Source organism: Achroia grisella, unplaced genomic scaffold (assembly GCF_030625045.1).
Source record: "Achroia grisella isolate CSIRO2021 unplaced genomic scaffold, CSIRO_AGI_Agris_v1 utg204, whole genome shotgun sequence".
NCBI classification, from domain to species: domain Eukaryota; kingdom Metazoa; phylum Arthropoda; class Insecta; order Lepidoptera; family Pyralidae; genus Achroia; species Achroia grisella.
Window position 1 is genome coordinate 3762663 of NW_026712703.1, and position 23968 is coordinate 3786630.

General features: G+C 30.2%; 3 protein-coding genes across 7 annotated transcripts; 1 reads left to right on the plus strand and 2 right to left on the minus strand.

Moving 5' to 3' along the window:
* Positions 1–1523: 1523 nt before the first annotated feature.
* Positions 1524–6589, minus strand: LOC131842100 (tyrosine-protein kinase transmembrane receptor Ror). The gene is made up of 4 exons (XM_059190604.1): positions 4087–6589; positions 3864–4006; positions 3448–3597; positions 1524–2909 (listed from the first exon to the last, which is right to left on the minus strand). Exons 1-4 carry the CDS (start codon positions 6406–6408, stop codon positions 2552–2554), a joined length of 2973 nt encoding a protein of 990 aa, XP_059046587.1. The 5' UTR covers positions 6409–6589; the 3' UTR covers positions 1524–2551.
* A 649-nt stretch (positions 6590–7238) lies between these two features.
* On the minus strand, positions 7239–19778 carry LOC131842102 (thyrostimulin beta-5 subunit-like). Of its 3 annotated transcripts, none has more exons than XM_059190610.1 (4): positions 19691–19778; positions 9929–10071; positions 9298–9456; positions 7239–7388 (listed from the first exon to the last, which is right to left on the minus strand). In XM_059190610.1, exons 1-4 carry the CDS (start codon positions 19695–19697, stop codon positions 7287–7289), a joined length of 411 nt encoding a protein of 136 aa, XP_059046593.1. In that variant the 5' UTR covers positions 19698–19778; the 3' UTR covers positions 7239–7286. The 3 variants fall into 3 exon arrangements, with proteins under 3 accessions (XP_059046593.1, XP_059046592.1, XP_059046591.1); XM_059190609.1 differs by having other exon boundaries at positions 9929–10164; XM_059190608.1 differs by lacking the exon at positions 19691–19778 and having other exon boundaries at positions 9929–10239.
* LOC131842101 (leucine-rich repeat-containing protein 40-like) lies at positions 11986–20272 on the plus strand. Of its 3 annotated transcripts, XM_059190605.1 has the most exons (12): positions 11987–12160; positions 13669–13764; positions 14609–14793; positions 15343–15546; positions 15813–15936; positions 16157–16326; positions 16750–16892; positions 16974–17159; positions 17469–17612; positions 18749–18937; positions 19364–19555; positions 19937–20272. In XM_059190605.1, the coding sequence occupies exons 1-12, from the start codon at positions 12079–12081 to the stop codon at positions 20052–20054; spliced, it is 1833 nt and encodes a 610-aa protein (XP_059046588.1). In that variant the 5' UTR covers positions 11987–12078; the 3' UTR covers positions 20055–20272. The 3 variants fall into 3 exon arrangements, with proteins under 3 accessions (XP_059046590.1, XP_059046589.1, XP_059046588.1); XM_059190607.1 differs by lacking the exon at positions 15343–15546 and having other exon boundaries at positions 11986–12160; XM_059190606.1 differs by lacking the exon at positions 13669–13764 and having other exon boundaries at positions 11986–12160.
* Positions 20273–23968: the final 3696 nt, after the last annotated feature.

Here is a 23968-nt window from a genome sequence, read left to right on the forward strand (position 1 = left end):
GCTATTCAATTTATATTAACGCCTGGCCAATAATTTAAAGTATTTTTTTTGTAATATTAGAAAAAAGAACACAGAACTCGACGAGTCAAGACAAGGTGAACGGGATTTGATTTTTATTTTGTTTCTTTAAAATTATCAAATGATCAGTCAAAGACTATAGTATATAAGACTAGTACAATCCATTACAGATGAAATTTAAAGCAAGCAATAATACCTAGAAGTTCCATTTTCTGTAACTACATTTGCTAACTATTAAATAAAAAAAAATTAAACTACATGCTATGGGTATTTAGGAAATATTAAACCTAAAATAAATAAAAAAATAAGCTTAAAGCTGATCAGTCAACAAATATGATAGCCTACAATTTAAAATAATGAAAATATATGTAATCTATAACATCAACTGTACTCATCATTATACTTATTACTTTCGTCTTTACTATATTCAAGGTTTTATATTAAGTTTAGCAGCTAAACTTAATATAAAATTTTGAATATGGTATTTCTGGTGGCCGCAAGAAAAGTTAAGCTAAACTTTAGATTAACTTTTCTTGCGGCCTCCAGAAATTCCGCCACACAACCTAACCTGAGGAGGTCTTTCAACTGTAATAAATTGTGACAAAGGGTAGAACAAGTACAAAATTCAAGAAATTCTATATCCGTTTATAATATTTTTCATTAAAATATAAATGTTTTAATTGAAACTTGTCATACCGACCCACTCTCCATTCACAAGTGGCCCGTATTTTATGGGTATGATATGCCATCAATTTAAATATGGACATGAGACGACACAAGTACCTAAATTTCGATGAAAACTATTCGTACCTCTAATACAATTAGCCTTGTTTTGATATTATTGTCAGAACCCGACAGATTTGCCTAACCTATCGGGCATACGATGGCCGGGTGTGGTACATAAACGATTCAATTATTATTAATGATACCAAGGTGAATCCACACACTATTCGATTATAAGTGGATTAGATGTAATCCGCTTTTAACGTTTCGAATCAAAAGCAAAACGAAAGTTTTATGTTGCAATTTCGTCTGTTATTAGTTCAATCAATACGCCCAAAAAAATAGGTATATTAAAATTGTTTGATAATATATATATTTTTTTTTCATAATTAGTAATTTATGCTCGAGATTTCAACTTTAAATCGGTAACACATGAAACGGGTTCATTTTTATGTATGAAAATAGTTTTTATATTTAGTCGCTGAATTTACACATATGTTGGAAAATGTGTCTTTTCGAAGACAAAATGCCAATAATTTATACTCGCAGTATATGTAAGCAGTAGCTACATGAACATATAACCAGCCGGTCTACTCTGGAGTGTAATTTAAATATCGATTGCTATCCAATCCATTAACAGATCAGTATAACTGTTCTTTTAAAACGTATTCAAGACTGGGTCCCCTCCGAGCTCCCGTCCAAAACGCGGATTGAAATTACGACGGCCTGAGTCGAGGTTCAAACCCCTAACCCTGCTGCCTGCTGTATAAAAAGGTGGGAATTGGCCCAATCCAATGTTATTTGATTGTCAGTAGGTTCCTGAGTAGACCGACAGCTTGATTTTGTATTGTACAATTTATACAGTTTTAAACATATGAATGAAATACACGTATAATCCATACAGTGTAATGTGTGATAGCTCACATTTTGGCATATGCTGCTAGAGAACAATTGAATATATATTTTTGTATAATAGTACATTATAGTTTATAAATTACCTATATTTTAGTGATTTATGTCTGTCACCGCAATAGAAATTAGTGTACCAGATGACAAAATATACCTATATAGTGACTAATAGTAATTAACATGCAAGTATAAGACAGTTTCTTTAAATAAATACTTGAATTTTATGTAAATAAAAAAAAATCTTCAGTACTGAAGGTAGCTTCCCCTTATTGTTGTAAAGTGGTATAAATACAACTGCGAGTTTTTGCTACACCTAAAATATCGTCTATATATTACTCTAAACTTATATGATACTAAAATAATAGTATATTAATGAAGAATAACTTAAAGTTTATTAGTTAGGCAAGTCTTTTCATCTCTGGTGAAAAACAAAATATTAATTGGAATTTTAAAATGTTGCTGTCTGGGAAAATCTTAATTATATTTAGGTGTTACTTATCTAATTGTAAAAACTAATTAAACACTAACCATTGAAATGTACTTTAATATATTGGATGAGTAATGTAAATTCATCCTACAAACAATATCAATAAGGATTTATAAAACAGCTGTTTATGTAGAGATAATGTAACAGAGAAACAGTCGTCTTATTCACTGGCTTTGACGATTATACACTCCAATTGAGTAAATGATATATATATTGATAGTGTAATAAATATGCTATATTTTTGTGATGACGTTTCTTTCAAACATCAATCGACGGGATGAAACTTGGACGTAATTATATAACTATGTAAATTACATCTTAACAGGCAAGTTACGACGTTATACAAATAATATGAGATGTGTGCTAAACATAAATATTTTCTATCTATTGTTTCTGGATATGATCTAATGAAGACTATATTTCATTACCATGCTGTGTATTTGGTATCCGGATGACAGTGTCCCTTCCAACTCTTTCAGTATCTATAAGAGATCCAGCGCTATGTTTTTTTAACTTAGGTGCAAGAGGGGGCACTTCACTGCATGTGGAACAATTGTCATCGGCAACTTTTGAGCTGGAACCAGCTACACTGAACTTTTTAAGACTCCCTCCTGTAGTCAGAGAGCCGTTAGACGATGAACAATGTGGTGGCAAGAGTGGTACTTTCTCTTGTAAATCTCTACTTGATGCACTAGGCCTGTGTCCACACGAGCTTCCAGATTCAGACGGCCCACTGTCAGGGCAACCACCCATTTGAATCCATTCATGAATCCTGCACAATAACATTCAACATTATCATATTCCAAATAAATTAAGATTAAGGATTTATTTTTTTATCTATTATTGTACTAATCAAATTGCAATTATCGGATGCCAATTTAAAATGTTCACTATCAATATTTATTTATTTATTAGATATTAGTCATTATTTTAATATAATAATTCGAAGTAATGTTTTATAGCCTTAAAGGAAATAGATTAATATTCCTATAACTCTTCTGTTGGCTGGTTGCAAAGATTTTATTCTGATGCAACTAAGCCCACATTGCTCAAATTATAAGTACGTAACGTTTTATGACATTGTGGTAACATATTATTCAGTTCAATCTGACGACTGTATTCCACCACCACGCCACACTGCTTCAATGGGCACATTTCAAAAGAGTGTTTCAAGTGAGGTGTATAAACTAAATGCACTAATTGAATAATTTTCCATAGGATATTCCCACTTACAAATATATAAAAAATGGTGAAATACTCTGTGAGAGATACCAAGTCTCTGAGGATAGATAGATAAATCCTACACTTACCTATTAACAATTTCTTCAAAATTGGGGCGTCTCTGGGGTGTATGTTTCCAGCAATCTCTCATAAGTGTATACATAGGAGGTGGACAAGTAGCTGGTGAAGCTAGCAACTCGCCCCCACGAACCATTGATATTACTTCTTGATTACTGTATCTATATAAAAATAATAAAATTAGTTTAATATGAGTTATAGTAAATCGGGTAATTATTTACAGATGCTGAATAAAATTTATCAGAAAACAATATATTTTGTACTTACCAAGATACCATTTGTGTGTAGGGTAGTGTCATTTACCATTAGTTCTTGTATTTTCATTGAATAAATTGAATTTTCTTTGACATTTTAAGTCATAGTGTGTAATTATCATGATATGATTACTAAGAAATAATTAAAAATTATTAATTGTAATGATACATACCCATAATATGGTTGCAGTCCATAACTATATATTTCCCAGAGTACAACTCCATAGGACCAAATATCACTTTCTGTTGTAAATTTACCATAAAGAATAGATTCTGGTGGCATCCACCTTACTGGTAACAAACTCTTAGATTGTACCTAAAATATATAGTACATAGATATTTAAAGTATCATTTAACAAACATAAAAACTAATAAACTATTTCAATATATACTTACTCTGTAATAGTCTGAACTGTAAATGTCTCTTGATAGTCCAAAATCGGATATTTTTACAATGAAGTCATCAGAAACTAAACAATTCCTAGCTGCTAAATCTCTATGAACATAATGATGTGATGCCAGATATTGCATTCCAGATGCAATATTATGCGCAATATTCAATAATCTCATAGGTGGTAGACCTTTGCCAGACGGTGGTGCCCTTCCCATTAAAAACTCATGAAGATCTCCCCGAGCCATAAATTCAAACAACATGCATAATGGTTCTTCCCTCAGTGCTACTCCCACAATGCAAACTATATTTTCATGTGTGAGTTCAGAGATTAAATCAATTTCTCTTCTAAAATCTGCTTGAGTTTTAGCAGATGCATTTTCTTTTAAAGCTTTTACAGCTACATATTGAGTATCTCCATTTTTCTTCAGTGCTCCTTTGTACACTTTACCAAATGCACCCTCCCCTAATTCTTCTAAAAACTTAATTTGTGTTAGAGAATAGTGAGGAATTCGAAGAATACCATTGCCGCGGGTATTTCGAGTTAAGTGTGGTTGATTATTGATATTTTGGTTTGTTAATAACTCATTCATTTCAATAGGAGAATTCAGTCGAGAATTACCATAGATATTTTTATCAGCATTGGGTAGATTAATGTCTCTTATTGTAGCAGCAGTTCCTTTGCTTCTGTGTCTATGGCAAAGGCAAATAATAAAAGCAATAATTGACAAAGTGAGTATGAAGAAAATAACAACAATATAAATCCAAATTTTGTGTGCACATTTTGGAATGTCACAGAGTTGCTTGTCAGTTTTTCCATCCTTTTCTACAATGCACCAAGGCTGAGATTTTATTCCAGCTGGGTTTCGACAGTAACTATGTCTACCAGCAAGTTCAGGGTAATCTGAAACCCGAACATGCATTTGTTTAGACCATTCAATGCAAGCCATTCCATTATCTGCAACACTGACTCGACCAAGATATCCATTCCCATTTTCCCAATAACATTCATCATCAGAAACCATGACTGTACCTATACCTATTTTAAGACACTCTGGATCCACTTCAGGCAAATCTTGACAATCTTCTAGTGTTAATTGTTGGCCAATATGAGGATGTCTTTTAGCAATAGCATATTCTGTTTGACACAATTCATTTTCTAATATTTCACAATCTTGTTTGCAAACTCGTCTAAGTACAGTAGAGTTGTAACGGTAGTTCAACATTTCAATGGTTACATTTTTGTTGAAAATATTATTCATTTGTGGCAGAACACCTTGAGGTAAATTTTCAAATATAATTTCAGGTATATTGTATTCATAATTAGAAGCATTTGCAGTAGATAGCAAGCTATAAATTTTTTTAGCTTCCTTGAAAAAGTTATCATTGGTTAGCAAAGGATCCCTGCATATAGGAAATGTTGAATAGCAAAGACTAGGTAGGGCATACCCCTCACAATTTGAGCTAATATCATTTGAGTATCTTGTAACTTGCAAAGCTTTGCCAAGTTTATCTTCAATTTCAGTTTGTGTGGTATCATATGGAATGTAAACAAATTGACCTTTTAAATGTAGGGTACATACTTTACCTACATATTCTTGACAAATTGGTTCTAATTTTCGCATTGTAGCAGTAGAATTAGTTGGTAATTTGGTTCTATTAGTAGTTTGAGAGTGCATACTTTCTGATATTAAGTCAGGAGTTGTTTTAACATCAATTTCTAACTCTTTTAATTTATTAGAATTAGGAAATAATGGTGTATAAGTAGGTATTTCAAGTTTATCATAAATATCTGTATCTTTTATAATTTTCAGTACAGATGTTTGTTTCTTTTCATAATTTTGTTTTATAACACAAGTGTAGTTTCCTTTATCTTCATACTGTACATCTTTTATTGTCAAATTAGTGCCTATAGTCCCATTTGTCATATCGATTTTAGTTGAAATATTTACTCTATGTGCATCTAATAATAGTTTATTGTCCTTTAACCAGTAAACTTTAACATTATTCATGAGTGTCTGCTGTATGTGCTCTGGTGGTGACTCCTTCAAAGATGTCTCTATGCCTTGTTTGTTCTTCATGTATCTTTCAACTTTTGTAAAGTTCAATATAGCTTCACATTTAAATCGTACATTCGCTCCTATAGCTTTCTGTAAAACTGGAGGAAGCGACTTGGAGAAGTAAATATCAAGTTTTATATTCCATAATTTCTGTTCTGATAATGAACTACCCTTCAATAAAGAACGACTTTCTGTTTTATCGGATGTTGTTAGTTGGCTTTCACATGAAGAAATGCATAAAACAATAATGACACAAAAGTATTTCATGATTAGCACTTTCCATAACACCTTTACAGTTCAATCTCTAATGCAATACTTGTTTATGTATAATCATATTTAAATGTATTAAGAAAAATGATTAGCGTGATATTTAATATGTTTTTTACTACTTTTAGACTTTAATTATACAAATATTCCAATAGGAGAAATTGACGATCAAAATATACGATGCGAGACAGCGGGATAATGACATTGATTCACGATAGTATTGTATACATCTGTCACTGTCAAATGGCATACAATGCTAAGCTGTAGTTTTTTTTTGTTCCTCTGTATCATTTGGGAAATGCAAAGGGATGTATATATTATAAACATACAGCCAAGCTAAGAATTAGCTGTCTTGTGACTGATAGACTGAACCAATGACCTGTGTCGCCAGGAAAGATTACTTTTTATCAATTAGGCTATTTTAATATTTGTGAGGGTGACCAAAATTTAATTTTATTATTTATTAGTTAATTTAAAAAAAACTGCATGTATTACATGCAATACATTTATAAGACCTATTTTTTTACGCCTTGAAGCAACGATGTTGCATTGTAGAGGAATTATTAGTCAGTATTATTTACACATGTATTCTGTAATATTAAGGTCTCATCCTTGTTGCGGTGTTTTATTACATTTTCAATAGGTTACCAAGGTTTCATAACATAAAAAAGAAACATATTTGATTGGTTTATTTTAAGAAGTATAAGTAACTTGCGATGTAGTGAAATTCAATCATTGAATGATGAAATAGGTAAGTTCAAAACATTAATTATAATCTAAATTCTAATATGTATGATACATATAGATTTCATATTGGATATATTCTATTATGTTTTCTATATAATCTACTTCTAATACATTTTTATATTATTTCGTTTTTAGTCTAAATCTTCTTCCAATTCCTTTTTCAATATAAGACCACCGAGCAATGACGAATCCGGTGGTAACCATTCACAGCTCGTATCTTCTGAAGAACATACCTATAATGGAATGTAATTGTATAATGAAAAAATAATGGCTTTTGCTTTAACATAACGATTTGTTGTCGAAGTACAAATAAAAATCAATCTGAATTATTAAATTAACATAATTAGTAACTCCTTGGTACTATTCGCATCGGTTTTATAATTAATTTACAATATCATCAGAGCATTCTATTACGGAATTGTTCTGTATGATGTTGTTCTACGAACCTAATTGAAATATTTGATGATATATTTTCTTTCTATAATATACTACTCAAAACAATACTCAAAACAAAATAAGGACCACCTAAATTTTTGTGTATTTTTGTAACATAAGCCTAGTATTTCAATTAATTTTGATTCAAATATTTGAAATGGGTTCTTTGAATTCTAATTAAAGAAAAATAATGTTGGATTGGTTATCATTTGTTAAAAAATTGCATTTTGCAAAATAATAAGAATATTAAGAAAAACTGAATGAAAAATGGATTTAAAAAATGTGATATTTGCTTAAATACCGTTTAAGAAGTAATTTTTTTTTATTGTTTAATATTTTGTGTGACCTCCTCGTTTATTAACACATTTCCATATCCTTGAAGTCATGTTCTTAATTAAGTCGCAGACGTTATCTTGCGGAATCCTCTCCCAGCATCTTTTCAGAACATTTATGAGATCTTGCTGCATATTTATGTGATTGTACTTTCTCTGATACTGCTTTTTAGTTCATCCCACAAGTGCTTAATCGGAATCAGGTCCAGACTTCTGGCTGGCTACTGCATCACTTCAATTTCAGCTTGAGCTAATGTGGAGATCGTTACTTGCGCTGTGTGCGGTCGAGTACTGTCCTACAGTAAGATAAACCATGGTCCAGCTTGCTGTGCAAATGGAATTACGTGATGTTGTACCGCATTATTAAGGTAACTTTGAGCGAATACAGTACTTTTATTAAAAATTACGAACTCAGTCTTTCATCGTGGAATTATTCCGCCTCAGGCCGTTACACTGGGTCTACCAAAATGGTCTGTTCTGTGTATGCGTGGACCTAAAACCTTTTCTCCAAATCTACTCCACAATGTAATACGTCAATCGTCAATCGAAAACTTAATTTTACATCATCAGTAAAGAGCACAGCAGCGCTGTCCTGAACACTACAATCCAGGTGTTGTCTTGCAAACTTTAGACGATCTGCACGATATACTGCAGTTAATTGAATGCGAACTAAACATCTTCTCGAGTATTGTTGGTCTTCATGCAGTCGATTTCATACAGTTTGGTTGCTCACGTGAGTGTCTGTAGTTCGGCGTAACACGTTTTGTGCAGTTAAACGGATATATTGGTCTTCTTGAGCTGTTGTAACCCGAACTCTTCTTGAACCTCGACGTCTGGCAACATTACCCATCTCCTGGCACCGATTCCAAACATTTTAAACTGCCCGCCGCTAATACCCTACCATTAAACCTTCAGCGCGCTGACTGTGACTCCTGGAATAAGGTTACGACCCTAGTCGCTGTAAGTGCATCCATATCACTCCGAACACGAGGCATTTTGAAATCAAAGACACAATATGAACCGTCTGTCGTATTAGTGCAAGAAACACTAATCAAAAGTTATAAAATTAAATGTCACAAAAACACAATATTCAAGAATTATCAACTTTAGCGTTAAAAGAAAACACAAAGAGTGTACCCACCAAATTGATTTGTCACTATAAACATTAGTGACACTTTAAAGAACCCATAATTTAACATTTACAGATTATTACGAACTTGAAACAATAGTAGTGTTCGTTTATTAGTGGTCCTTATTTTGTTTTGAGTAGTATATATAGGACAATAATATGTATCCTGACAGGTCTGGATTTATATTTACGACTCTAACTAACGTTAATGACATCAATAATAATTATGAATTATGTCTGTTGTACCTGACACTTGCAACTAGATGCTTCGACATAATGGTAAATTTCAGTGCCTGATACTACTCCAGGATCGCAGTGTCGTAGTTTAGCGGATGCGTGCTTTCTCTCGCTATGTACACAAACAGGGTGAAATGACTCCTTGTACGGGAACTGCCAGTCTGAAATCTAAAATATGTGAAATAAAATTAGGTGACATTCCCACAAAAATTAAAATCTTATATTATATTACAAGCAGGCTCCGGATTTATATGAACTGATAAATACGAGTATAACTGATATATACTCGTATCTATCAGCGTTTATACTCATATTCAAAATAATATATTTTAACAAATAACCACGATTCTGTGTGAAAGAAATGAGCCGAGGGTGAGCCTTTCCCGTCGACTATGGGCGATACATGATTTTGTTGCATTACATCGCCGGATAGAGCTGATAGTAGGTCTATAGTAGTAGTAACTTAGATTTTGATTAGAATTTCTTCTTATGTAACGACTGTGTCGTGATGCTAAATAGCATATATTCAAAATATATGTGAATATAAATAAACGTGAAAGCAATGCAAGTGTTTGTTTCCAAAATTGAATTGGCCGATTGGCTGTACCTACTAGTTGGCCGATAGTACCTAACCACTTACCTCGTGAGACAAACAGTATCCCCAACATCCCATTATTTTAACGTCATCCCAGCACCGTCTTCCGTTAAGATCAGTTTGAATGGCTTCGTGTGTATACTTCCGGAGCTTGCAACGCGCACTAAAGCTTGACTCTGCCATTAATACTACTAAACACCAGAATACTAAAATCACTCTCTTTACACTGAATTTCGATCGATTAGAACCCATTTCGTGACTTGGTAACTGAACCTAACTACCTAAAAGTAAACTTATGAAATCGAAAAAATCAAATCATCTAAAGTAAAAATTTAAGACGTTATAGGAAGACTAACTTCTTTTGTCTGATAATGCTTAGGAGCTAAAAATGTTTTTATAAAGGCACGAAAAGGACGTCAAAACATTTCTTTCGGCTCAGTTCACAGCAGAATGGTGTTCGAACCATTAGTCTTACGATTGGGTCATTAAACCTTGGATAAAAATAAAGTAGAATTACTAAGAGAATATATTTGAATAATATTAACTATACTATGACTTGTTTCATGTCTACTCATCTATAATTGTGTGATAAACATGAGTGATAAACATTATTCTAGAAATGTTTGCTGTCAAGATTAGGGTTAACTAGAATATGAGCAGTGAAAGCCACCAGTAACTGCTTGTTACATTTTTTTGTAGTCGTTTACAATTGTATATATATATATAGTATATCTCCAGTCGGCGCAGAACCAAGACATTTATAACATTGTGGAAACATCGGTAATTTATACAATTGTTAAATAGTTTACTAACAATAGGTATACTCTGTCTGATGTACTGACGTCCTAGAGTACAACATACCAGATTGAAGTACGTAGAAACTCGCGTAAGTAAGAGAAGTATATAGAAGAAGTAGAAATAAGAAGTAGTCGAATCAATATGATATTTGACATTATCAAAGGTTTATCTAATTAATTAATTAAATTCGGATATCCATTCATATTATGTTGTTAGCAACTGATAAACTATGTTAGTAAATTACAATGTATATCAATGTATGATGACCTCTGATAGTTTATATCGTTCTAACTTTTTATTATGATATCCTCTTATCTATGCTATTACAATTGGAAATTAAACAATAAAATGACATGAATTAGTTACAAATATTTACTTAACTTAAAATTGGCCTTTGTACAAAAAGCCTTTCTTTGCCATTTTATGGAGCACCATTTTACTATAGGTAATTACAAGTAATATTCGGCCCCGTATTGAAATCATCAAGAGTAGACATATTGCTATTTAAAAGGAAATATACCTGTAAATTCCCTGGTATTGCAGCAGGGAGGCATAAGTTCGGTTGCATAAAAAAGAAAACTGTTTAGTTAATTATAATATATAATTGTATAATTTAACTTCTTTAATGATCAAACAGACTGATTTGGACTTAAAAAAACTAAATATAGCTAAGCGTAACAGCAACTGAGGTATTATTTACTAAACTATTAATAAAAATGTTAAGCGTTTAATAAATCAATTATGGCTACCAAACTGTCCTGATTTAAACGGGAGTGTCATATTTAGATTAGATAGTGAGATTTATGTAGATTTGTTAAAGTTAAATTAATTCCTTTTTATTTATTAAACAATAAAGTTCCGCTAAATAAATGGTAATTAAATATACCATTTAAGTCAAAAATTGATACGTACAATTTAAGTATAAGTATCAAAACTTTACGTAATGTTTTTGTAGTAGGTAAAAAAGATTGTTTCGTTTTCCTTCACAGTGAAGGGTAAAAGATATTAGCACATTAACTTATTTTATTCGATAATATTCTGATATCTATTACATTTTCTTCAATATCTTATATTTAAGAGAGCGAGAGAACTGTCAACATCATAATTTTAAAAACGTATAATTTAAAATAAGATTGTTTTTGTTCTGAATTAGTTTGAAACGTTTTACTTGAACTGGCGACTAAGAAAATGATATATTAAGAATATTCTGACAATTTATTGACTCTTTGAATATGTTACTCAAACCATTTGATACAAATATTAGGTTTTCATTATTTAAATTATAATGTGAATTCCATCTAACATTAAAATAATACAGTAATTAATATTGTATTATAGCTAGTACCTACAGTGTTAACTTATTTGTAATAATAGATACCAATTCATTGTATAAAATTATGTTAGAGGATAAAAATGACGATAGTTCTTATAACAGTAACACAATTTACGTGTCCGTGATTTTCCACAAAAATTTTGGAGGTAATTATTAATAAGAATATAACCAATGTAGCCAGCGACTGTAGGAAGTAAAGCATTGTACTAAATGGCTAGATGACCGAGGTTTATTTTTTTGTAACAATAACTACTTACCTACCTATATTAAAATAATAATTACATATTGTGAGATCCTGTATCATAAGCTTGTACATATTTTCAATAGATAATCGAACCCAAGATTCCATATATGCAACACAATGCGCTTATTATTACAAATAAATAAATTTCTATATAATAAATTTCTCGCAAAAGGGTATTTTTTTAAATAAATATACGTAATTAACTGTCTCCTTTTCTCTAGGAGCTCTCCAATTTATATAAATATAATATTAGAATTAAAATAAAGTTATAAAAGATTTAATATAATAAATTATTTACAATTAAATTTCTCGCAAAAGGGTATTTTTTTAAACAAATATACGTAATTAACTGTCTCATTTTCTCTAGAATCTCTCCAATTTATATAAATATAATATTAGAATTAAAATAAAGTTATAAAAGATTTAATATAATAAATTATTTACAATTAAATTTCTCGCAAAAGGGTATTTTTTTAAACAAATATACGTAATTAACTGTCTCCTTTTCTCTAGGATCTCTCCAATTTATATAAATATAATATTAGAATTAAAATAATACTACAGTTCAAGTATTCTTTTTTAGGTGGTTTGTTTTATTTATGAAACGAAAAAGTAAATTAATAAATTAAAATAATATTCCACAAATATCCATCCCATTTCCAATATATAAATAAAATATTTATCATCTTAAATCACACATGCATGTTATTAAATTTAATATTATATTTAAAAAAATAGGTATACTTATACCTTATGATACCGATATGTTAATTTAAGACATAGCTTAACAGATTTGCATATGGTTTTAATTTATGTATTGTAACAAACTTTTGGTAACATTTAATATTTGTTTCCTTCCAATTAATTGAATGACGAGTCATTGATTAGTAATACAAAGTTTAAGTTACATAACTTAATTTAAACTATAGGCATTATTTCAGAAACGACTTTCAGGAAGTAGAAAGCAAAGGTAGTATTTAGTGTATTACGTACGAAATAATTACTAGTAAATATAGCTCTAAAAATAATGTACTAGGAACAATAATGATTATATCTCAAGCTTTGTATTGTATTATATTGCCCATAATTAAATAGCATATATTGTTACATTTATCGAAGATATAGCACGTTTTCTTAGTATACGTGGTCACACTGAAAATGACTGTAACTGTCATTCAAGCCATCAACTTATAACCTTATGTGAAATTAATTAAATTATAAACATGTTATTACGCATTCAGTATTTCTGCTCTGTTAATATAATGTAATATTTCAACAAAGATTTATATGCCATGGTAGAAATATACATTCTTTGATATTTATTCTCGTCTTTATATTACAAAATGTCTCGACGATCTCAAGTCCATTCAAAAGTAAATGTTCGTAATAAGTCTGTATTTCACCTTCAAGATAAAAAGGCCGACGAGAGTGAATTATCTAATGGTTTAATTAAATCTGCTAAACGTACTGGCCAGCTGAACTTATCCAATCGCGGACTAGGATCAGGTACATTGAATTACGTTTCTTTATATATGTTATAATTGCGATTTCTATATGTTTGAAATTGGAATTATTTTAATGTAAGTTATTGTTATTTTTATTATTTGTTTACAACTAGCAATCCGCTTTGGTATTACATGTATTATACATATAAACTTTACTTTGGAATCACTATTTATTGCTAAACACTGCATTAAAGTCCCTTGCATAGTTTAAAAGATCAATGCGAACAGATAGCGGAAGCTACTTCATTTTATCCCCCCATTTGTACCAGGCGATAACATAACATAAATCACTCGTTAATTGCCAGGGGCCAACTGACACTTTGATTATATAATGTATTTCTGAATTGTTAATGCATAAAAAATTTTGTGCTCAAATATATCAAATTTCATGTTTGTTCATTCCACCTATTAACAGATAAGTAAGTTGTATCAAAGTGGTCACATTTATATTTTTTTTATTTATGAATACATAAGAAAATAAATATCTGATTGCACTTGCACATCGCAGAACTATGACAATTTTAAAATTTTAGTCAATAAAATTACTGCATAACAAGTAGATAATCACTTTGAATCTAAGTAAGTATACAATAAGCTGACCTTTGTGATATATATGAATAAAATTAAAGTGAAAGAAATATAGAAGTGTATAACAATTATGGAAATATAAATAAAGTACCTGAACCTGTAATTAAATTTTAAAAGATAATGCCATAAAAATTTAAATACTATCAAATATAAAAAATCATCAATTATCATTTGATCCTGATTCAACTAAGAGAGAGTAAATGTACAGTTGTATGTACCTACCTACACATATTAATTATTGAAATATGTCAATTCAGTTCCTGAAAATGTATGGAAAATAGATGAATTAGTAATGGAAGAGAGTAAAGAAGTAGACTTTGCGAGATCTGATCTCAATAATTGGTGGAATGCAGAATCTCTAAAAATGCTTGACCTCAGTTCCAATGTAGTAAAGACAATTTCACCCAATGTCAAACTTCTGCAACAACTTGTTACCATGAAGGTGAGTTTTCTTATTTATTCATATAGTTTACTAATACAAGATAAAAGCTTGCACAATTGTTATATTATTCTTTATATTAACATGGGTTTAGGTATTGAGATTCAAACAAATTAGTACTTATTAATATTTTAGCTGTTTTACTGCTGACCATTTTTTCATTAACTGTGCAAAAATCTGATATATACAGTGTTTTGATAATAATAAGAAAATACCCCAATTAAGTTCACAGAAGTAACTTTGTTTTTATTAGATAACAATATAGACAGATAATAATTTCTTAAGTTATCTATAGGGGTTATATATAAATTATCCAAATAAATAAGAATGTTACTGTCACATGCGCTAAGCATTTTTTGCACCCATATAATGCATCACTATACTGATGGCATGCAGTATAACTGTTAAAATTGTTGTAAATGATAATTTATACAAGATTATATACATAATAAAATTAATTCTATCTATTTATATTATAAAATAAATACTATATTCAACTTTACTAATTTTATTTTACCTGTATTTATGGACATAACAATATTTTGGTTGCAGTTACATGATAATGCTTTGACAACCTTACCTGCTGAATTTGGTGAACTAAAAAATTTGTCTAATCTTAGTTTAGATCATAATAAGCTATCTTTACTGCCCAAAGAGTTCTATAAACTTACAGAGTTAAGATGGCTTAGTTTATCTCACAATCAATTGGAAAGAATTGAACCAGATTTCGGAGATTTAGTAATGTTAAATTTTCTGGTAAGTTGAAGTTCTATATGCCATCTATATAAGCTTATTATATTTAATTTCTAGAAATATATATTGTTATAAACTAAAATATATATGCATATACCCAAATATACTAATAGTAAATACAAATTATCACATTGTAACAAATTAGTTTTATAAACAAGATCTTAAGCTTAGGCTTATATATAATGGCATAGATCATGTTTGTAAAACAGTAATTTGTTAATATTAACACATAAATAACCAGTGTGTAATATTTGTTAATACTCTTCCAGAATATGTCTCATAATAAATTGGTAGAATTGCCACCTGGTATGGGATACTTGGTGCGTTTAGTTGAGTTGAACTTGTCACACAACCAGTTGCAAGAGCTTCCACCAGATATTGTTAATCTTAGAGGTGATTTTATTTGTAATCTGTATGATTTCTTTAAGAGTGTTCATTAACTAAGTTTCGCAAGGTTTGGATTATCAGTCAATTTGACAATATGAGAAGTTATTCAGTTATAATTAGTGAGCTTTATCAGAGTTTTCAGGTGTCACATAACTATTGTCAGGATGTAATATTACATATTGCATGTATTACATTGATTGTAAATATTTTACATACTGTTTTTCAGATTTGAAGAAACTGAATATCAGTAATAATAATTTGCGACAGCTCCCGCCAATGGGCGAACTGAGAAAAATGGAAATACTGGATGCAAACCACAATGATATTGAGGAATTACCCGATTTCTATGGGTGTACAGCTTTAAAAGAAATTTATTTGGCTAATAATTATATTAAGGTAATTTTATTAGAACTAGATGTCTCTAACAAATATTCTACAATTTTAGTTAATAAATGGTTTAGAAGGCACAGTTTTGTCAGTTTTTTTCTTTCTTTGAAACTGTTACTTGTAAACATCTAACATGTCTTTATTCCACTCCTTACGGGCGACTTAGATTATCCCTGGAGTTAATAATAATCTTTACCATTGAATATTTAAAGAAATTACAGAATACAGTTTGTTTTATCCTATAAATTGCTATAAAATTTTTGGTCAACCACATTTTCAAGATTTAAAATTAGATATCTTTATAATTATCTTATATGATGTTGTGACACTTGCAAGAAATCTCATTAATTGCAATGTATATTATTATTTTACAATAAAACCTATTTTATATTTCATTTGCATCCACATATTAAATATTTTATTATTTTGTAGGAAATCACAGAAGAGTTTTGTGATCAAATGCAACACTTGACTGTTTTAAACATAAGGGACAATAAAGTTGAAGTATTACCAGAAAATGTATCATTGCTACAAACATTAAAGAGGCTTGATCTGACGAATAATAATTTGAATAAGTTTGTATATTTTGTGTTTTCTTTTTGTAGTAATAACATTTTTATTTTAATTGTCTTAGGTACTAATATATTTTGCTTTAGGTTACCCAAAAATCTTGGGCTATTGTCTCAACTGCAAAGTATTAATATGGAAGGCAATAAATTATCAATGGTAAGACAGGACGTAATTAAGGGAGGCACAGATAGAATGATGAAGTTTCTCCGAGACCGAATCACTGAAGAGCTCGTTTGTGATACAAAAGTCACTAATAATGATTGGCCTGACAAGTAAGCATAGTAATGAAACCATTCAATAAATAACAATAAGTTTTTACATGTATTTCATATGAGACAAAAAAATACGTGTTAAAATAATTTGCAACTAAAATATTGTTAGTATACATACATATAGGTTTATTAACTAGCTTTGTTTAGAACTAGTTTATTTTATTACTACGCATATTATTACGCAAGATACCACATCGTTAATATTATAATCATAAAATACAGAATTCAAGAAAGATAAAACTACATTGACATAACTTTCGAGAAAACAAAGACGCACAAGAGATAGTACTAATTAAATTTAACATATAGGTACACGCTAAAAAAGAGTCAAGCTCTTATGTTGCCGGCGAGAGACCTGACCAGCGTGCCGGAGGACGTGTTTGTGGCGGCTGCCAGTGCAGAAGTGCATATTGTTGACATTTCAAGAAACAAATTGTTGGAAATACCTAATAGGTAAGCTTTACAAGTATGTACTTAACATAAATCGTAAGTATCTAAATTCTTTGCTGATTGTTATTTTTATAAGGGGTTTAAAATTTGGTTTTACGAACTAATTTCGATTTATTTTGGACTATGGCAATTACGAATGGTTTATACTTTTTTCTTTAATTTTAATTATATGTCGTATACATAGTAGTATATATAATATATGTACCACATACTATAGACGATAACTATAATTTTTAATTACATAAAACGATCATTCTTTACAGTTCCAATCGCATATAAAAAAAACCATTGAACTATTTTACTCATACATTGTCCATTGTTGAACTGGCCTCTCCCATATAGGTACAACATCTATGAAGCGGCCTTGGAACGGTACTGTGTGATACATGTCTGTTGTGTATTACGTGTAACATTAATCTAGAGTTGTCATTCACACTAAGACGTTAATTTAGACAAATAACGAAAAACATCCAAATTTTTACAACCTACTAATATAGATAGCAAATTAGAATACGAATATATTTTTTATAAAAACTTCATTGTTTCTTCATCGCAAAATTTTTTTCGATGCAATGCAATTATTAGAGAAATTTCTAAAAAAAATATACTTTCTTCTTTATATTTACGTGACTCTACAATATTTGATCCTGCTCTAACGGTTTACACTGGGTGCCAGTGGATGATGGAAGGATGACCGTGAGGTCAGTTGGCTCATCGTGACAAATGTACCATGAATTAATCACTATGGTTGGGGGAAGGTGATTGTTAGTAATGTGAACTAATAATCCCATTGCTAGCAATGTACCATGTCACGTTAACCTTCACTTAGTTCCCCCTGGAATCCATTGTGATAAATTCATGGTGCATTTATCTCAAATGGCTAACTGACCCATGTGTCCCATTCCATTATCATCAAATAAAAACAATCACGATGTATTCCAAGAGGAACCGCGTGGAGGTCAACCTAATTTAGTTCATTGCTAGTGATGGAGTAATTATTTTTTTAACAATTCCTTTCCCCCCAGTATTTGATGGTTGACCGGTAGAGAAATAAAACGCAAGTAATACCATTACCATACCAGTACCATTTGTATGTTAAGTGCTAGTAAATTATATTAATATATTTTTAATTGTTACAGTGTTACTCTGTTACGTGAAACGTTATCCCAGTTGATATTATCATCGAATAGCATATCAAATGTTCCATCCCAGATATGCTGTTTGTCCCATTTGCAATTTCTTGATTTGGGTAAAAACTGTTTACTGGATTTACCACCAGAAATTGGTGATTTGAAAAATGTAAGGGAATTGGTTATATCAAATAACAAGTAAGTTTCTTGTTCTGTGTATAAATTTATTGGTAACAATAGAGTAGAAATTCAAGCAGAATAATTGTTGCTTCTGTTTTTGTTATTACAAAGAGCTGTTATTTTATTGCATTTGACAGATTACAATTATTGGTCATTTACAGTAATATTAATTTTACAATAATTCATGTCATTTAAAAATATAATTGAGCGGAGCGCGAAGCGCGGAGACATGTTAGATATTAGATCAGATTTGCATTCTTCGTAACGATGCTCCTCCTAAATGGCTTGACCAATCGAGATAAAAATTTAATCGAAGGATATTTGGTATAAACAACACACCGGTAACAAACCTAGTTTATGGTAACAAACCTAGTTTATGAAAAAGTAATGTGGGTAGTTAAATACATAGTGGAAGGTTAAATACATGTTATGTTTTTTTTTAAGATTTACGAAGATACCGCGTTGTGTGTATGAATTGGAGAAGTTAGAAATATTACTTGCGGCCGAGAATCAAATCGACGAAATCAATGTATCATCAGACGCGCTGACCAAACTGAAGAAACTGGCCGTATTAGATTTGTCTAACAACAGTATATTTACTGTGCCGCCAGAGTTGGGCAACTTCACACATCTAAGGTAATATCATTCAATTCATTCAATTCAATGAAGGTAATCTATACAAATAAATAAAATTGAAGTGATTTTTTGTAATTGCATATTAAAAGTTTTCACTAAATGCATATGAAAGTATATAAGGTAAGGTATACTTACACAACATCTCCGAAACTGCTGGACTGATTTTGACGCGACTTTCACTTACAATTAGCTAATGTGTAAAATAATGTGTTTAAGGAGGGACTTAGAGTACTTTTATTTTAGACATTAATTAATTTTAATCGCACGATGACCAGGTAAACGGTTAGTTAACAGCCACTCTTGGGTAGGCACGTTTATAAATTTGATTATATTAACAGTTCTGTAGATATTATTGATTATAAAATAACATATTATTTACAGATCACTGGAGCTTATGGGCAACTGTTTCCGTCAACCGCGTCACGCTATACTCGCTAAAGGAACAGCTTCCGTTCTTTCCTATTTGAGAGACCGCATACCGCAGACCGCAACCAATTAATCATAATAAAATAATATTATAAAACGCGCTGTATTTGAGATTACTTGGGCTAAGTATAATTATGTTAATTAAACCGCAAAGTTTATATGGCTGTAAAAATTTATTCACTTATTTGTAAAAAATTGTAAAATTAACAAAAGATTTCCATAAAATTGGAACATAAATAAAATTAAAATTCATAGAAATTTAAAGTACCGCTGACGTTTTGTATTTTTTTTTTTTTTATTTTGCCGATTTACAATATCTTATATTAAAATTGTTAATTATTATATGTATACATTGTGATCTTAAGTTTGGTAACCAGTTTTTGGAATATCAAAATATTATTCAAAGTATTGTAATCGTATCCATTTTAGGAATGAGGACGTCTGGTAATTAATCTCAGTGAGATAATATTTTTTTAATTAAAAGCGATGTGAATCTCTTCTCAAATATCATATTTTATGCCCTATGGTGAGATTTTGCCGGATATCTTCAGTATTTTCGTTATTATAATAGGAAACGAGTTTTTGCCATATGTGTGAAGGCAGCTTGCTAGTACCAAATGTTTCCGTCTTGCTAAATAGTCGGGTATAATTTTATTTTATTATTTGTTATGCCATGTTATACTTTATATTTTGTTGTTATGACTATAAATTATAATTATTTTTATTGTTATCATATTTTTAGTATTTATTAGTTGCATTAATCCAATTAGTAGTACTTGTACTAATGTTAATACTAAACATACTGAAAATATTGACATAAATATTGATTCTAGTAAGAATCCTTTTATTTACAAAAATTTAAATATGACTGCAGATTTAAACTGCTGAAAAAGACAAAGGGAAAGCTATCAGAATTGAAATGCATATAAGACGCGGTGCTTCAGCTGCCTAATATTTTAAATAATGGTTCAATGGTAGGTATTTAATTGTTCACCAGAACATACAAAGTTTTCTCGGCTGTGAATTAATTATTCAATTGTTTTTAGAAAAAAATAATATAGATGTTTTATGTTTAACTGAACATTGGCTCAAAGTGAGCAATATGATGTTCAGCTTAAACAATTATAATATTGTCAGCTGCTTTAATAGAAAAATAGTAAATAGAGGAGGTTCTATGATATTGGTGAAAAATAATATAGTAAAAGTAAAGAACGTAGTGATATTGGCAATCTTTCTGTTGAATGTTGTATTGAAATTTCCTGTGTGGAACTAGACAATTATATAGTTATATGTGTTTATAGACCTCCAAATAGTGATTATAATTTATTTGAAGAGGTAGGATAATGGAGGATATTTTAAAAAGAGTATTTAATATTAACAAAAAAATTATAGTGTGTGGTGATTTCAATGAACGTAGTGATATTGGCAATCTTTCTGTTGAATTTGTATTGAAATTTCTGTGTGGAACTAGACAATTATATAGTTATATGTGTTTATAGACCTCCAAATAGTGATTATAATTTATTTGAAGAGGTAGGATAATGGAGGATATTTTAAAAGAGTATTTAATATTAACAAAAAAATTATATGTGAATCTCCTAAATCTTGTGAAATTTTATCACATAATACCACAAAAACTAAATTAATGAGTTTATTTCAATCCTTTGACTTGAGTAATGTCTTCCACGAACCCACTCGTATCACTGCCACGTCTGCTACTTGCTTGGATAACATATTTAGCAACAGTGAGTATTTAGATAAAATAATAATAAACAACCTTCCTTCTGATCACGGTGGTCAAATAGTTATTTTTCCAAATCACTTAAACAAAATTGGGAAAATTAATTTATTAAAAAGAGACTTGACTAGTTATAAGATAAATAAATTTAAAATATCAGTTCGTAGTAAATTAGATTTTTATCTTCCATCTAATGAACCTAACAAACTTTATACAGATTTCTTCAATATTGTTTCTAACGAATATAATAAGGCTTTTAACAAAAAAACTATCAGTATTATTAACAAAACAAAATTTTCAGAATGGGCTACAAAGGGAATTCTTAAAAGTAGAAATATATTATTTGATTTATATGCTAAAAAAAAATACCGTTTCGATAGTACATTCGTAAATTATGTAAAAAGATACTCAAAAACTTTTAAAAAGGTATGTAATGTAGCAAAGTCTAATTATCTAAATAAAAAAATTAAAGAGTCCAAGGATAAGATAAGGACAGTGTGGAATATTATTAACAAAGAAACTGGCAAAGTTAAAAGTCCATATAACGATTTTACGCTAAATTATAATGATAAACTAGTAACGTCCACAAAAGAAATTGTCAATATTTTTGAAAATTTTTTCGCTAATATTCCAACTGATATTACTTCCTCTTTGGACTCTTCTCCTGGTACAGCTAAATCATTCCTTATTGATAATGTTGTTTCTTGTCCGGTTACATTTAAATTTACATTTATTGACATTGCTACAATTACTAAAACATTTAAACAATTAAATTTAAAAAATACTGAAGACCATTGGGGCATGTCTGTTAAAGTTATTAACACCGCTATAGATGTTATTGCTCCATATTTAGTAACTATTTTCAATAAATGTATTTCTGACGGTGTTTTTCCCAATTTAATGAAACAGCAAAATAACTCCACTCTTTAAGTCAGGAGAAAAAACTGTGGTAGGTAATTATAGGCCTATATCTATCTTACCAGTATTGAGTAAAGTGTTTGAAAAAATTATGCTCAATCAAATGCTACAACACTTTAAAGTAAATAAACTGCTTCACAGTCGACAATTTGGTTTCACGGCCGGTAAATCAACTACTGATGCCGGTGTAGCTCTCATTAAATATATATTTGATTCTTGGGAGAGGTCTCAGGATGCAGTCGGTGTATTTTGCGATCTTTCAAAAGCATTTGATTGCGTTGAACATGAAACACTTTTGCTCAAACTTGAACATTACGGTATTAGATATGAAGCACAAAGCATGATGAAATCCTATCTAAATAATAGAATGCAAGTTGTCGAAATAAATGGTGTAAAGTCTGAAGGGACTAGTATTAAAATGGGTGTTCCTCAGGGCTCTATTTTAGGTCCTTTCTTATTTTTAGTTTACATAAATGATCTTCCTTATATGGTAGAAAAGATAGCTGACATAGTTCTGTTTGCTGATGATACTTCATTAGTATTCAAAGTCAATCGACATATTGATGATTTTGACGAAGTAAACGGTGCTCTTTCTTATGTTTTAAAATGGTTTACGGCTAATAATATGTTACTAAATGCAAATAAAACTAAATGTATCAAATTTACTCTCCCCAATGTAAGGCCGGTAGATTCAAAAATCATGTTGGACAATAAACCTATTAATTTTGTGGATGATACTGTATTTCTAGGTATCACATTAGATTCCAAGTTGCAATGGGGTGCTCATATTACTAAATTAGCGAGTCGACTTAGTTCTGCCGCTTATGCGGTAAGAAGAATTAGACAATTAACAGACGTGGCAACGGCTAAACTTGTGTACTTTAGCTATTTCCATAGCATTATGTCGTATGGTATTTTGTTATGGGGCAAAGCAGCTGATATAAATACAATATTTATTTTACAAAAGAGGGCCATTCGCTCCATTTATAGCATGGGTTCCAGGGAGTCTTTGCGAGAGTGCTTTAAGGAATCAAATATCCTCACCGTTGCTTCTCAATATATTTATGAAAACATCATGTATGCCAGGAAGAATATAGACAGTTTCAAAAGAGTTAGTGATTGCACTAATAAAAGCTTACGTAACAATAACAAACTGATTTTACCTAAATGTCGTTTGGCTAAAGTTAGTAATTCGTTTTATGGCAATTGCGTAAGGTTTTACAATAAAATACCAGAGTCTGTTATAAATCTGCCAGAAAAAAGATTTAAATGTCAAATAAAACACTTCCTTTGCAAAAAAGCTTACTATAAAATTGAAGAATTCGTTAACG

Bases quoted from the DNA above. Each gene is read 5' to 3' on its own strand.
- LOC131842102 (XM_059190609.1), bottom strand. From the start codon at position 10,135: ATGGGTTCTAATCGATCGAAATTCAGTGTAAAGAGAGTGATTTTAGTA. The intron at 9,457-9,928 runs GTAAGTGGTTAG...CACATATTTTAG, and splicing joins GATACTGTTTGTCTCACGAG to ATTTCAGACTGGCAGTTCCC. The intron at 7,389-9,297 runs GTACAACAGACA...ATTCCATTATAG, and splicing joins CATCTAGTTGCAAGTGTCAG to GTATGTTCTTCAGAAGATAC.
- LOC131842101 (XM_059190605.1), top strand. From the start codon at position 12,079: ATGTTAGAGGATAAAAATGACGATAGTTCTTATAACAGTAACACAATT. The intron at 13,765-14,608 runs GTACATTGAATT...ATGTCAATTCAG, and splicing joins CAATCGCGGACTAGGATCAG to TTCCTGAAAATGTATGGAAA. The intron at 16,893-16,973 runs GTTTGTATATTT...ATTTTGCTTTAG, and splicing joins ACGAATAATAATTTGAATAA to GTTACCCAAAAATCTTGGGC.
- LOC131842100 (XM_059190604.1), bottom strand. From the start codon at position 6,408: ATGAAATACTTTTGTGTCATTATTGTTTTATGCATTTCTTCATGTGAA. The intron at 3,598-3,863 runs GTATGTATCATT...ATTTTTATATAG, and splicing joins GGACTGCAACCATATTATGG to ATACAGTAATCAAGAAGTAA. The intron at 2,910-3,447 runs GTAAGTGTAGGA...GTTATTGTGCAG, and splicing joins TTTGAAGAAATTGTTAATAG to GATTCATGAATGGATTCAAA.